The sequence below is a fragment of the Mesoplodon mirus genome (genome assembly GCF_964341445.2).
Source record: "Mesoplodon mirus genome assembly, chromosome: 1".
NCBI classification, from domain to species: domain Eukaryota; kingdom Metazoa; phylum Chordata; class Mammalia; order Artiodactyla; family Ziphiidae; genus Mesoplodon; species Mesoplodon mirus.
This window is the reverse complement of record NC_138976.1, coordinates 78,533,434-78,546,859: the sequence shown is the minus strand read 5'-3', so window position 1 is coordinate 78,546,859 and position 13,426 is coordinate 78,533,434. Positions and strand designations below refer to the sequence as shown.

The 13,426-nt window shown below is 43.8% G+C and overlaps 1 protein-coding gene across 6 annotated transcripts in view; it reads left to right on the top strand.

Moving 5' to 3' along the window:
• Positions 1-13,426, top strand: part of TRPM3 (transient receptor potential cation channel subfamily M member 3) — a gene marked incomplete at its 5' end in the record, with an annotated part of 816,760 nt that overhangs the window by 748,400 nt on the left and 54,934 nt on the right. For all 6 annotated transcript variants that reach the window (XM_082615532.1, XM_082615530.1, XM_082615528.1 and 3 more), the window contains 2 exons: positions 2,377-2,505; positions 7,261-7,512. In XM_082615532.1, the coding sequence (XP_082471658.1) occupies positions 2,377-2,505; positions 7,261-7,512 (381 nt within the window). The remainder of the gene's footprint in view (positions 1-2,376; positions 2,506-7,260; positions 7,513-13,426) is intronic.

Sequence of the window (13,426 nt, the reverse complement as noted above, 5' to 3'; positions counted from 1 at the left end):
CACTAGTCCTTCTGCCAAACAAGTACATTAGACCTGTGTTCAGAGGAGAGAGGCAGATTGAAGGAGTTATTTAAGTACTAAAATGAAGAGGTTCTGGAAGAATTGTGTGTGTGTCACTGGGCCTACCTGTGACAAGAGAAGATAATGCTTTGGAATGTTTTGTAATGAACTGGGTAAAATGACAAAACCTGGGCAGTTAACAAGGCCCACCAGAAGCAGTGGAATTTGGTCCAACAAGGAGAAGGAAGCAACTAGAAAGAGAGAAGGATTTCAGGTCAGAAGGAGGCTAAGAGCATATTTCACCGTTTATCCACTGAAGTCCTTTCCTTGTGTTTTGTAAAATACAGAACTCACAGGGACTAGACAGTGGATGCCAGTGTATAATGGTAAACAGGAACCATATGAAACAAATTACACCCTAAACACCATCCTACACGATTTCACATTGAGTAGACTCTTTTCAGGTGCAGTTTTTCACAACATGCTAATGATCCCGAAGGGGGTGGGGTAGGAACTGAGGCATGGTTATAAATGGTGGTCCTTGAGCCCGGGGTGGGGGGTCGTATACCAAAGTGAATCTCTCAGGAGGAGGAGGAGGTCTGTTGATCCTCCAGCATCTATGCAGCTGCCCTCTCACTTTCATACGTGATCTCATTCAACTCTGATATATGCCCACCCTTCAAGAGATGAGAAGTTATATCGCTGTGGCTGTAAATCCGTCAATGTAATAGTGTCTCAGAAAGTACCTTTGACTCATATTAAGGACCTATGTATTCATTTATTTTTTAAATGAGAAGGAAGGGGGAAAAAAAGGAAAAGGAAGAAATAAGAAAAAGAAGAAAAAAAGGGGGAGGATAAAAAGGAAAAGGGGAGAAAAAAAGAAAAAAAGGAAAGGGAGGAAAAAAGAAAAGGGGGAAGAAAAAGGAAGAAAAAAGGAAAGGGGAAAGAGGAAAAGGGGAGGGTATAAAGGGAGGATAAAAAGAAAAAAGGAAAAGGGAATAAAACAGGAAGAAAAAGGAGAGAAGAAAAGAAAAAGGGATGAAAAAGGAAGAAAAAGAGAAAAGGGGAGAGAAAAAGGGAAAAAGAAAAAAGGAAAAAAAGGGGAAGAAAAAAGGAAAAGGGAAGGAAAGAGGTCCGTTAGTAGAGAAAGCAGTGTTTCTCTAGTTCTGCAGGGCCGCCCGTTCCCCTGTCTCCCAGCCAGACTGCATCTTTCTCCACCTTCTAAGCTGCCTCCAGGGCTCCAGAATCATGCGGTATCTCCAAAATTCTCAAGGTCTCAATCCTTTTGCCCACAGCATATCCTATTCTTTGCTACCTAAGCTCCAAAGAGTGCAGATTTCAATAAATTCACTCTTAGTTCCTGTTGACAGCCCCGGAGGCCCCTAAAAGCAGCAAGTACCTTACTCGACCTGAAGCCTTGCCTAGAAAAGGCTTAACTTCTATGCCATTGCCCCTAGGATGAGTTTTTTTTCTCCAGAGGCTCCTCAGCCCCTTATGTAAGAACCTCACTAGCCCTCCTATACTCCACTCATCTAGACATACCTGAGTTGTCCAGTGACATTCACCAAACCTGAACCCTGGGGAGTTTTCCTGGGACACCCAGCAACTCAGCTAGTTCCACCAGGGCCCAACCTGCAGTGCTAGCGCCTCGTGAGGGTTAAACCTTGCTCCAAGCCGCAGCTGGCCTCACAGACTCATGCTTTCCTATAAATTGCTTGTCTTCTCTTGTTGTGTTCAAAGAAGCAGAAACCAGGAAGGAATATCCCAGCTTGGATAGGGCAGGAAAGCAGTGCCTGGAATAAGAGGTAAAACCTTCCCAGGGCACCGCCAAACCAAGCACATTAAGATAGGAGAAAAAAAGAAGAGAATTAAAGTGGGGCTCCAAGAAATTCCAGGCTATTATTTATGTCGGTTTGACCAATTTACACGTATAGCATGTGTCTGCCTTTCCTTCTTACAGACATTTAATCTACCTGGCATTCATTAGGCAAAAATTCACTGTGCTGTCCTAGTTCAAGGACCCAAGGTTCATGCATGAGCAAGAGCAGCCCCTGAGAGAAGAGGTTCCATTTTTAGCCAAGAAAATATGAGAAACAGGGAATTGCAAAACAAAATGGTGCATCATGACACATAGGTACAAGCAAAGTACTGGGACGCAGAGACACGCAAGGATCAAAAGGAAGATTGTATATCAAATTATTTCAAAATTACAGTCTTTTAAAATTCTTTTGATTGTTTAGAGCCTAGAAGTTCATTTCGTCGTGAATTCCTAGTCCTGCTTGCTGACCTTGTTGTGTCCTGACTCACAGTGGCCTGGCCCAAGGGCAGGGCTCCCAGGTCTTTGCAGCCAGAGCACTGTATTGTGTTTCCTTACAGCTGGCGTACATCGGATACTTGATGCTCTTCAACTATATCGTGTTAGTGAAGATGGAGCGCTGGCCTTCCACCCAGGAATGGATCGTCATTTCCTATATTTTCACCCTGGGAATAGAAAAGATGAGAGAGGTAACTGCTTTCATAAAAGAGAACAGAGGAGAAAGACAGTGGTTAGTTACCTCTGTGGATAGAGGGGATCATGGAACACTCGGGATCCAAGTTAAGCCAGAAACTATTTCTCTAACACTGCCACAGAAACAAAGGACTTGGCTTCCACGGCTGCTGACAGACCTGGGAGGCTTCAGTGTGTTTATAGGGTTGTCAGTCCACGCATGCTTGGGATCTAGTCTATTTTCTGCTAGAGTTATCTCTTACCCCAAGAAACCCTCCAGTTGTCTTCAACACTGTTTACACCTCTCTTTCCTCATCCTGATAAACATGACTTTAAAATTTTTTCTACTTTAAGGAAGTTTTTTTTAATCTTTAAATTTTCCACTTCTAACTCCCATTGCAACCCCTTACTCTGTGTCTCTTTGGACACAGTCCACCAATACCTATGATTCTGCAAATGCATTTCAGCAGCTCTAGGAGGAACTACGCTTTCATTCATTAATTTATTCCCTGGTTTATTCCTTCTCAACATTTATTATGTCCCTGCTGGGTGCCATCCTCTCTACCAGCCCTAAGTGAATTGAGCATATTTCTTGTCCTTCAGGTTGAGGATGTGGGTCCCTCTCTTCTCCCCCCAATGCCATCGCATAAAAGGAGCCATCAAAATGCCACCCTCCTGTGACTTGAAGTCAAAGCTAGCCTCGGGTCATCAGATTAAGAGCCGTTAGAATAAATGTAGTCAAGCAATAATCCACCAGAGGGCTCTGCAACCCTGCCCAACAAGCTCCCAAAGCCCATTCCCAAGCCCACAGGGGAGGCAGGCTTGGTATGATGATTCCTCTGCATTTCCCCCTGGAACTACAATCACCTGGAGAGGTTCTTCTGGAAGAATTACTCCCTGTCAAGTCCACTGCATTCTCGAGAGCTCTGGAACAACCCTACTTGCTGTACTACAGTGAGTAGGAAAATATATTGAGCTCCATAAAAAAAAGGATTCCTACAAACCCACAAATTCACCCTTGCCTTCATTACTAAGACAGGTTAAAAGGGCCTTACTATCTTAGGGCTTAGCTCTAGAGTGTTCTCCAGAGAAAAAGTGGGATCATTTTTTTGAAAAAGCAAACATGTATAAATATTTAGAGCCCTTCCTTGGGTTTTTTAACTGCTTTGGGGATATTTAAATTCTAACCAGCATGCCCCTATCCTGAGAGTCCCATTTTATAAGGGACTGGATTTTTTTTTTTTTTTTTAAGTGGCTGCCTTTGCCTCATTCCAACTAGTTGTCTACTCTTAGGCTTTCCCATTCATAATGCCTTCCACTTCCTGACCACTGTTGTGCATTTCCCATTTGTAAACTGAAAACAGTAATAAATTCGCTTTGGTCTTTGTGTAGCTCTCTGAGAACTGAGGCCGCAACTGCTGAGGGCTCTGTTGCTGTGCAGCGCCAGCTCACTGGCTTTGTGATTTAAAGCCCAGATGCCTATTCCTTCCCCAGGACAAGCAGAAAAGGGAGAGACTTGAGCAGGGAGACTGGAATCTCTCCAGGGACTAGACTGGAAGAAGACAGGGAGCAGTCTGTACTCCACGGACTGTTCTGGAAGAGGCTGCCAAGCCGGCAGGCTGCCAGGAATCTCCAGGCTGGCTATCCATTTCTCCTGAGGCGGCATATAACAGCGGGGAGAGCAGGCTTTGGAGCCTGGGGTCAGCGGGGGGTCAACCAAGAGTCATTGTTTCCCAGGAAGCAGTGGGACGGGAGGCACTGACCGCCTAAGTATCTGACTTTCCCTTTGGCCCAATGAGGTTACGCCCTGGCCCCTCACCCCACGTCCCTGAACCCATTAAGGACATGTTCATTAAGGACGTGCTCAGGCGCCGAGCGTCCCGCCTGGTGCCTCCTCACGGCACGCGGGCCCTCCAGACCTCAGACGTAGGCGCCTGAAAACGGGAAAGTCTGTAGGCTTCCGTGCCTCCGGGGACCTAGGCGGGCTCTGTGGTTTCTCCCGGGGCCCGCCCCTTCCCGGCACACTTAACTTCTGCGCGCAGTCAGCCAAACAAGCCCCGTCATCCCGTAATCTCGTGTTAACTGCCCCCGGCTGCGGGTAGACAGCTTCTCACGTGGGGCCTCCTCCCCGCTACTCGTGAGGTAGGTGGCCCGCTGTGAAGACATCTCCACTGCACAGGTATGGGAACCAAGACCCAGGGATTGAGCAGTTTTTCTGCATCCCACAGCTAGAGAGGAGAGCTGGGTCTTAAACCTGACTGACCCGGCCCTAGGCCCACGGCTCTTTCCACTCCCCGCGAGGTTGCAAACTGAGACGCTCCCCGGATCCCTGGGATCCTAAGAGAGGCCTCACCCCAGCCACTCTGCTTTTATCTCTTTTTATGTTGAGATTTCAGAAAAATACTTTATTTAAAATACATATACATATATACTATAAACCTTAGGCGAGTGTGGGCAAAGGGTTAGAGAAACTCTAAGGCATTCCCCACCCCAGCACGTACGCTTGTGCACAGACAGGTTCTTTCCCCTAGTTAAGGTGGAACCTGGGTGGGAAGCCATCAGGATAATAGCTGCTGCTGGAATTCCTCATGGGTTGGACAGTGGCTCCCAACCTGCGGTCACCAGCATGACCTGGGAGCTTTTAGAAATGTAAATCCTCAAGCCCCACACAGGCATACTGACGCAGAAACTCCAGGACTGGGGCCCAGGCAACCGTGTTTTCACCAGCCCTCCAGGTGATTCCGATGTATGCTAAGGGCTAGGGTTTAGCAATGAGGCTACCACGCGGCTCCCGGCGGTATCTTGCTCAGCCTTCCAAGCCCCAGTCCTGACTCACTAAAACCTCCCTTCCTTAATATTTCAGGCCAAGGCAAGCTATTAAAGGCACCGTGAGGATGCAAATAAATAGCTGTAGATTAGACCTGGCCCCAGCCTTTGCACTCCTCTCCTTTGAGAGGTCCTGAGTCGGGAAAGGGGTGGGTCATGGCTGGAAGAGGTGGACGTCTCAGGCAAACACAAGGGATTCCTGAAGGTAGCCCTGCTGTATAGCCTCACCAGGTTCCTCACATCCTGCGGTGCAGAATGGGTGTCAACTCCTACTATCCAACTGTTCATTTCATAGAGTGTGGAGCAGCAAAAAGCCCCTCTAGATTTAAGATAATTCAGAGTACCACCCAGCAGTTAAGATATACAAGGGAGTGGGGAATTGCTATGAGGTGTCTCTGCAACAATCAGTCAACACATATTTCTTTTTTTTTTTTTTTTTTTTTTTGCTGTACGCGGGCCTCTCACTGCTGTGGCCTCTCCCGTTGCGGAGCACAGGCTCCGGACACACAGGCTCCGCGGCCATGGCTCGCGGGCCCAGCCGCTCCGCGGCATGTGGGATCTTCCGGGATCGGGGCACGAACCCGTGTCCCCTGCATCGGCAGGCGGACTCTCAACCACTGCGCCACCAGGGAAGCCCAACACATATTTCTTGAGTGTCTGTTATGTAGCAGGACCTGGGAAACAAAGGGTCTGTCCTCAAAGTTTAGTTATAGATGAGAGGAGAGATGGATGGATGTTGAGAGGGATGCATGGATAGATGATAGCTAGCTAGCTAGACTCTTATGCGTACATGTATGCACACATATACATGCATGCAGACGACTTCCATATAGTGATAAAAATCTTCAAAAAATAGAGTAGGATAATGTATTAGTGGCTTGGGCCTGTGGAGACCACTGCAAGGAGGTGGTCAAGAAAGTTCTTCCTAAGAAGGGGAAATTTGAGTGGAGACCTCGAGTGTAAGGAGAACCCAGACATGTAAAAATCTGGGAGAAGAAAATTCCCAACAAAAGGAATAAGTGCAAATGCCCTGAGTATAGAATGGATTTGTTATGCTTAAGAGCAAACCACTAGGCCTCAGGGTAGTGAATGGGGAGACTATGGTGGGACATGAAATGAGGCCACTGTAAGGAGTTTGGATCTTTCTGTATTCATAATGGAAGCCATCAGAAGGCTTAAATATTCAGTTATCACAATTTGCTTTAGTTTTGCTGTTGTTCATATGTCTCTCAAGTCTCTCTCTTTTTTGAATTGAGGTATAATTCACCAGTAAGAAAATGAACAACTCATAAAGGTACAGCTTGATGAGTTTTTACCTACCCATACAACTGTGTAATCACCACCCAGCTCACGGCTTAGGCTTTTAAAGGTCTTTCTGTGTGCTGCTCAGAGAATACATTGAGGCTGGTCGGGCAACAGTGGTGGCAGGGATACCAGTTAGAAGGCTGTTGCAATCATCTGGGCAACGTAATGGGGCTTAGGATAGAGTGGCGACTCTATCTTAGGATAGAGTGAAGGTGGTGAGAAGTGGTTGGACTAGGTCATATTTGGAAATATAGGTAATAGGACATGTTCATGCAGAGGATATGGGTATGAAAGAGGAATGAAGGAGTCCTCCTAAGTTAGTGGCCTGAGTAACTCAGTATGGTGATACCGTTTACTGAGATGAAGGAGGATTTTGGAGATTTGCAGGGTATTAGGAATCAATAATTTTATAGCAAAACCCTAATGCGTGTCTTAGAATTGTAAGGCATCCCAAAGGATCAAACTTGTTGCTTATATACAACTGAGCTAAGCTTAGGCCATCCAGATGAGTAGATAAGGTGAGTAGATACAGGTAGACAGAACAAGCTACTGATGTCAGCTAACGGACCAAGCACTTTCCAACTGGGCTGAAAATATAGACAGAAATCAAACCTAACCCCACTCTCTTTCCTTACTTTTAGATTTTGATGTCAGAGCCAGGGAAATTGCTACAAAAAGTAAAGGTGTGGCTGCAAGAGTACTGGAATGTCACAGACCTCATAGCCATCCTTCTGTTCTCTGTTGGAATGATCCTTCGTCTCCAAGACCAGCCCTTCAGGAGTGACGGGAGGGTCATCTATTGTGTGAACATCATTTATTGGTACATTCGTCTGTTAGACATCTTCGGCGTGAACAAGTATTTGGGCCCATATGTAATGATGATTGGAAAAATGGTAAGCACGGTCCTCTGATTCCATGTTATAAGTTATCAGAGAAGGAGTGGTTATCATAGGAAGAGAGAAATAATTCATTTGGGTCTGCTGTCAGTGTCTGAGATGGCCCTGGGGGTGTTTTATTTTTTAATTCCTTTTGAGTGTTCGGATGTTTGATTACATCTGTATATTATTAATACATAACTGGAGGATTAACTATCACTCACTCATTCACTTACTGACAAATATTTATAAACATCATCTATTTTGTGCCAGGCACCTGGGTAGGAGTTGGGTATATAAGGACACTCATTTAATGAGGTAGATGATGAGAGAAAGAGAGAAGTGATTACCATACAGTGTGAGAATGCTGTAACAGAGTTGTGTATAAAATACCTCAGGAGCATAGAAAAGAGACGATTGGTCAGGGAAGCCTTCACACAGAAGTTACATTTTATATTGGAGAAGGTATGGATCTCCACTGTAAATTTTTAACAGATTCCTTTTTTCTTAATGAAGTTCTAGAAAAATATCTTTCCCTACACAGAGGGGAAAAAAAACATAGTTTATTTGAGTTGAGTTAGGTTGAGTTTGAGTTGAATATTAAGTTCTGTCAATATATTTTGTGCTTTGTTACATTACTGGAGAATGATATCTGTTGAAAACTAGGTTCCAGAATGATTCTCCTACTTATCTTATTCTTTTAAAAAAAGAATCCCAAGTGCCAAGTTAATATGCTTCCCCACATACGGCTGTGGACTTGTTCCGGTATTCCTGGACCATACACTAGTTTCCAGACTTTGTCCATAAAGACTGAGCCCTCACAGGACAGCATCGGTGTAACCCTGGGAATGCACAAGTAAATCAGCCCCCTCTCCAAACTTACTAGAGGAAGAATCAGAGTCTGATGCTCAGAAACTGGGTGCTTTTTATCAGTTACCCCACTTTTCTAAGTGTGTCCCCTTAACCTTTACAGGGCATATATGGAAAAGCCAAGTACATCCATTTTACTGTGGCAAACAGCTCTTACTGAAAAATCTCATTCCCAATGTCCTCCACTCCACTCCCGTTGTATCAGCTCTTGAAACAGTTGAACAGTTGGTCAACAGATATCCTTCATCATTCTCACTCAAGTTTTACTATTTACATCGTTACTGCTTACCTTTCAGTCAGCAAATCAATATTTATTATTATTGTGTGTGTGTGTATGTATGTAACTCTACTAAAATGAGTCTTAAATAACAAAAACTCTTCCTACAAAAGCACTGGCAAACTCATACGAAGAGAGGGAGACTTTGAATCTAAAAGGAAAGGGTTATAATACCTTGAGCAATTTATTTAACCTCTTTGAGATGCAGTTTACTCATTTCCAAGTAGTAATAATAAATGCATATCTCATCAGGTTGTGGTGATAATTAGAAATAACACAGGTTAAGTGGTCAACAGTGTCTGGCTCACAGTAGGTAGTTGATAGATTATATCTGTTACCATTGTTAAAGTACAATGGAAAAAGGGAAAATCGGTGAGCATACTTATCTGCTCTATTCCTAATCCTTTTGTACAAAAGCTTGGTGTTTATAAAACCAGCATTGTTTAGGGAAAATATCACAAAGCCCACTCTAGAGTGGAAAAACTTGAATTCGATAAGCTTGAGTTACTTACCCAAAGCTGAATCCCAGTTCATTTGGGGGGTTTTTGAGTAGGAAACAAATGTGTATCTTACTGTATAACACTACCTCTTACATCACCTTTGTATTTTAATAATGAATTTGAGATGATGGTGAGAATTTCCACATCTAAAAGCAGAGTCTCCACTTAGTCTATAGAAGAGGTTTAGGAGAGAGGATCTGTTGGCTTTCCACACAATTTATGTATAAAAATGTGTAGATGTATGAATTTTCTGGACAGAGGGGACAGACATCTATGAGATTCTCAAATGTAAAATTCTCAAATGTATTCTCAAATGGACCCAATGAAAGTGAAGAACTATAACAGCTGCAAAATTAAGCCAAGTTTTCTCATTCTTGACACTATTGCTATTTTGGACTAGATAATTCTTCGCTGGGGGGCCGGGGACTGTCCTGTGCATCATAGGATGTTTAGCAGCATCCCTGGCTTCTACCCACTGGGTGCCAGTAACGTGTGTGCATGAGCACACGTGTGCACGCATGCACCATGCACGTGCGCGCACACACACACACACACACAACAACAAAAACATCTCCAGATATTGCTGTATGTCCCCTGTGGAGCAAATTGCCCTCTGTAGAGAACCAGTACATTAGGTGAATACATTATCTGATCGGTTGTTTTTCGTAATTGATCATTACCTTATCTTATTTCAATAAATAAAATTGGGAAAGACCCAAACAAGCCAGATATATTAGTTTTAAGAGGTTGAGTCACATTTAAATACTTGAAATAACTAAAGTCACACTAATGCAGTAAGATTATTTTCAAATTCATATCTATCTTTTTAATAATGGCATAATTATCCCTGGTTTTGATGAGAATGAAACCTTACTGTGGAGTGAGCAAGAGATTGTACTGAAGTTTTTCTACATTCTAACGTATTCTTTTTTTTTTAATTTTTTATTTTTGGCTGCGTTGGGTACTCGTTGCGGTGCGCGGGCTTCTCATTGCAATGGCTTCTCTTATTGCGGAGCACGGTGTGCGGGCTTCAGTAGTTGTGGCACACAGGCTTAGTTGCTCCGCGGCATGTGGGATCCGCCCGGGCCAGGGCTCGAACCCGTGTCCCCTGCATTGGCAGGCGGACCCTTAACCACTGCGCCACCAGGGAAGCCCTAACTTATTCTTGACTGATTAATGAAGTCATTCATAAGTAGAAAATGAGTATATTTGGGGGCTTTGTTTGCTTTCATGGGGCTTTTAAGATAATTAGTTCAGTAATAGAGTCACTGATCCAGAAGGTAGGTAAACTATGCCTATGGAAATTATCAGTGAGCTGGATGGACTGCCAGGATGGAAGCTTAACAAAATATGCCCAGATGTGATTATACCGAAAGCCCCCAATATTAGAGAGCCCCTGTTAAGTACTAAACAGCCAAGTAACTCACTATGCCCTGTGGTCTAGGGACTGCAGGCTGCTAAAGTACCTGGACTCAATACTGATCAAGTATGATTCCAATTACTCTTCAGATCCAGAATCACTTAGTGGAATTCCAACCCCTTTTCTTCATATTCCACTTCTCAATGGGTCTCTAAGCCTAGCACTAAGCTCACTTATATAATGTGGAATAAAAACAACAATAATAGGTTTCATTTACTATGTGCCAAATACCATGTCAGACATGTCAGTCATCATTACAACCCCATGAAATAGGTTTTAGTATCATTTCATAATTGAACAAACTGAAACTAGGCAAGGAACAAAGGAAGGATTCAGACTCCTATCTATCTGACTCCACAGCCTGACCTCCTTTCAATTCTAATAATAAACTTTTACTGAGAACTACCCACATTAAGTGTTTCACACATTATCTCATTTAATCCTTACAAAAATAATATGCATTATTATTATTATCCCCACTTTACAAATAAACAAGACCAAGCAACGTGCCCAAGATCACCTAGTTGTTTTTACTACCAGAGTCAAGGTGAAAACTCAGGTATTCTGACACCTGAGGACACATACTTAACCGCTACAGTATATACTCTCCTCTGTAGAAACCAACCAAAGGATATTTGAAAGAATGAGACACAATCAGCTCTCTTCATATTTAACAAATTGGACAATTTAGCTTTAAAAACAGAGGTAACCAGGGCTTCCCTGGTGGCGCAGTGGTTGAGAATCCGCCTGCCAATGCAGGGGACACGGGTTTGATCCCTGGTCCGGGAAGATCCCACATGCCGCGGAGCAACTAAGCCCTCACACCACAACTACTGAGCCTGTGCTCTGAAGCCCGTGAGCCACAACTACTGAGCCCGCGTGCCGCAGCTACTGAAGCCCACCTGCCTAGAGTCTGTGCTGCACAACAAGAGAAGCCACCGCAATGAGAAGCCCACGCACTGCAACGAAGAGTAGCCCCCGCTCACCGCAACTAGAATAAGCCCGCACGCAGCAACGAAGACCCAACACAGCCAAAAATAAATAAATTAATAAATTAAAAAATAAATAAAAAATAAAAATAGAGGTAGCCAGACCCAGTTCTCACTAATAATGTCCTGTTTCTGCAGTTCACTCCAACAGATACCAGTATTTGTATGGAAGCTAAGACTCCTTTGAAATGTATGAAGTTGAGTGTTTGGGAACAATGTTTCTTTGATTGTTTTGACCCTTTGAATAGATACTACAATCAAGCTGAATGAAAACAGTCCTGAGAAATTAGGTTAGAACAGTTGCTGTATTTACTGGCTGAGTTTTCTTGGGTCAGACTAGTTCCTAAGTCTCATAAGTACACACCTTCCTCTCCCCACCCACCTTTTCATCAGTCTAAATAAATATAACATGAAGGACCCATTTGTGTTTTCTCACTAATAGAACTTTTTGTAAATAAATGATGAAAGAATTTTATAAGATGAGAGAGAGGATGAGAAATAGACCCACATTCTCTCTGTTTCAGCACAGCTGGCCTGCTCACTCTTAAGAGAGTTCTGAGGCCACTAAGTTGTGAAAAGAATAATTAACCAGCATATTTTTTTTTTCTCCAATTCGCGCTGTCTCGGCGCACGTACGTGTCACCAGCTCTTTTTTTTTTTTTTTTTTAATTTATGGCTGTGTTGGGTCTTCGTTTTCTGTGAGAGGGCTTTCTCTAGTTGTGGCAAGTGGGGGCCACTCCTCATCGCGGTGCGCGGGCCTCTCATTATCGCGGCCTCTCTTGTTGCGGAGCACAGGCTCCAGACGCGCAGGCTCAGTAATTGTGGCTCACGGGGCCAGCTGCTCCGTGGCATGTGGGATCTTCCCAGACCAGGGCTCGAACCCGTGTGTCCGGCATTGGCAGGCGGACGCTCAACCACTGCGCCACCAGGGAAGCCCCCAGCATATATTTTTAAGGACAGTGAACAAATACGAATGAACATCAAATTTTGAGAGATTCTTATTTAGTTTCAAAGTCAGACAATACTTGAGAGATTTTTAAGTTGCCTTGAAAGTTGATTAATTGGCCTAAAATGTATTGAGCCCCCAGTGTCCTAAGGCATACAGGAAGGCTGTAATGTTTTAATTCCAATAACTGGCACCATGAAACGTATTCTTGCAAAATAAAATTTTAAAACTAATTTAAAGCCTTCATTACCATTGATAAAATTATCATCAGTCTTTCTTTGTGGGTGGACATTCCTTCAGGAAATTTGGTATCCAACGGAAGATAGTCTTTTGTATTAGGTGGTTTTATGTAAGGGATAGAAACCAATCTCCAACTAGCTTAAGCCCAGGAGGGGTAAATTGGTTTACAGCAGGGCATGATGGAACTGGGCTTAAAAGCTACTGCAGCCAGGCCCCCAACTACCATCACAGCACAGTCTTTCTCTCTGGAATAGCTGCTTCATTCACTCTGGTCAGTGTCACTAGTGGGAGACTCAGCCTCAGACACTGAATTCACATCATTACAGAGAGAGTAAGGGAGCTTCTCTCTCCTGCTTCAGTTTAAAAAAAAAAAAAAATCCAAAGAAGGGATTCTGGTTGGCTTGTCTATGTCACATGCCTACCTCCTGTCACTGTTGCCAGAGAGCAAGGTACCATGATTAACCCAGCCTGGAAAAGACACCTACGTTTAGGGCCAAAATGGGTGGGAACTGTTTCTGAAAGAAGGAGGCAGTGGGTTCTGGCCAGGCAAAATGATAGTTAGTACATCCTCATCTACTTTTGGTGATCAAAGGAAAGTAATTTGGCATGTGAGAAACAGATCCCAGATAACATGTATCATGAAAACAAGCAAAAAAGAAAGGAAAAAAGAGGAACAAGAGATAACATTGT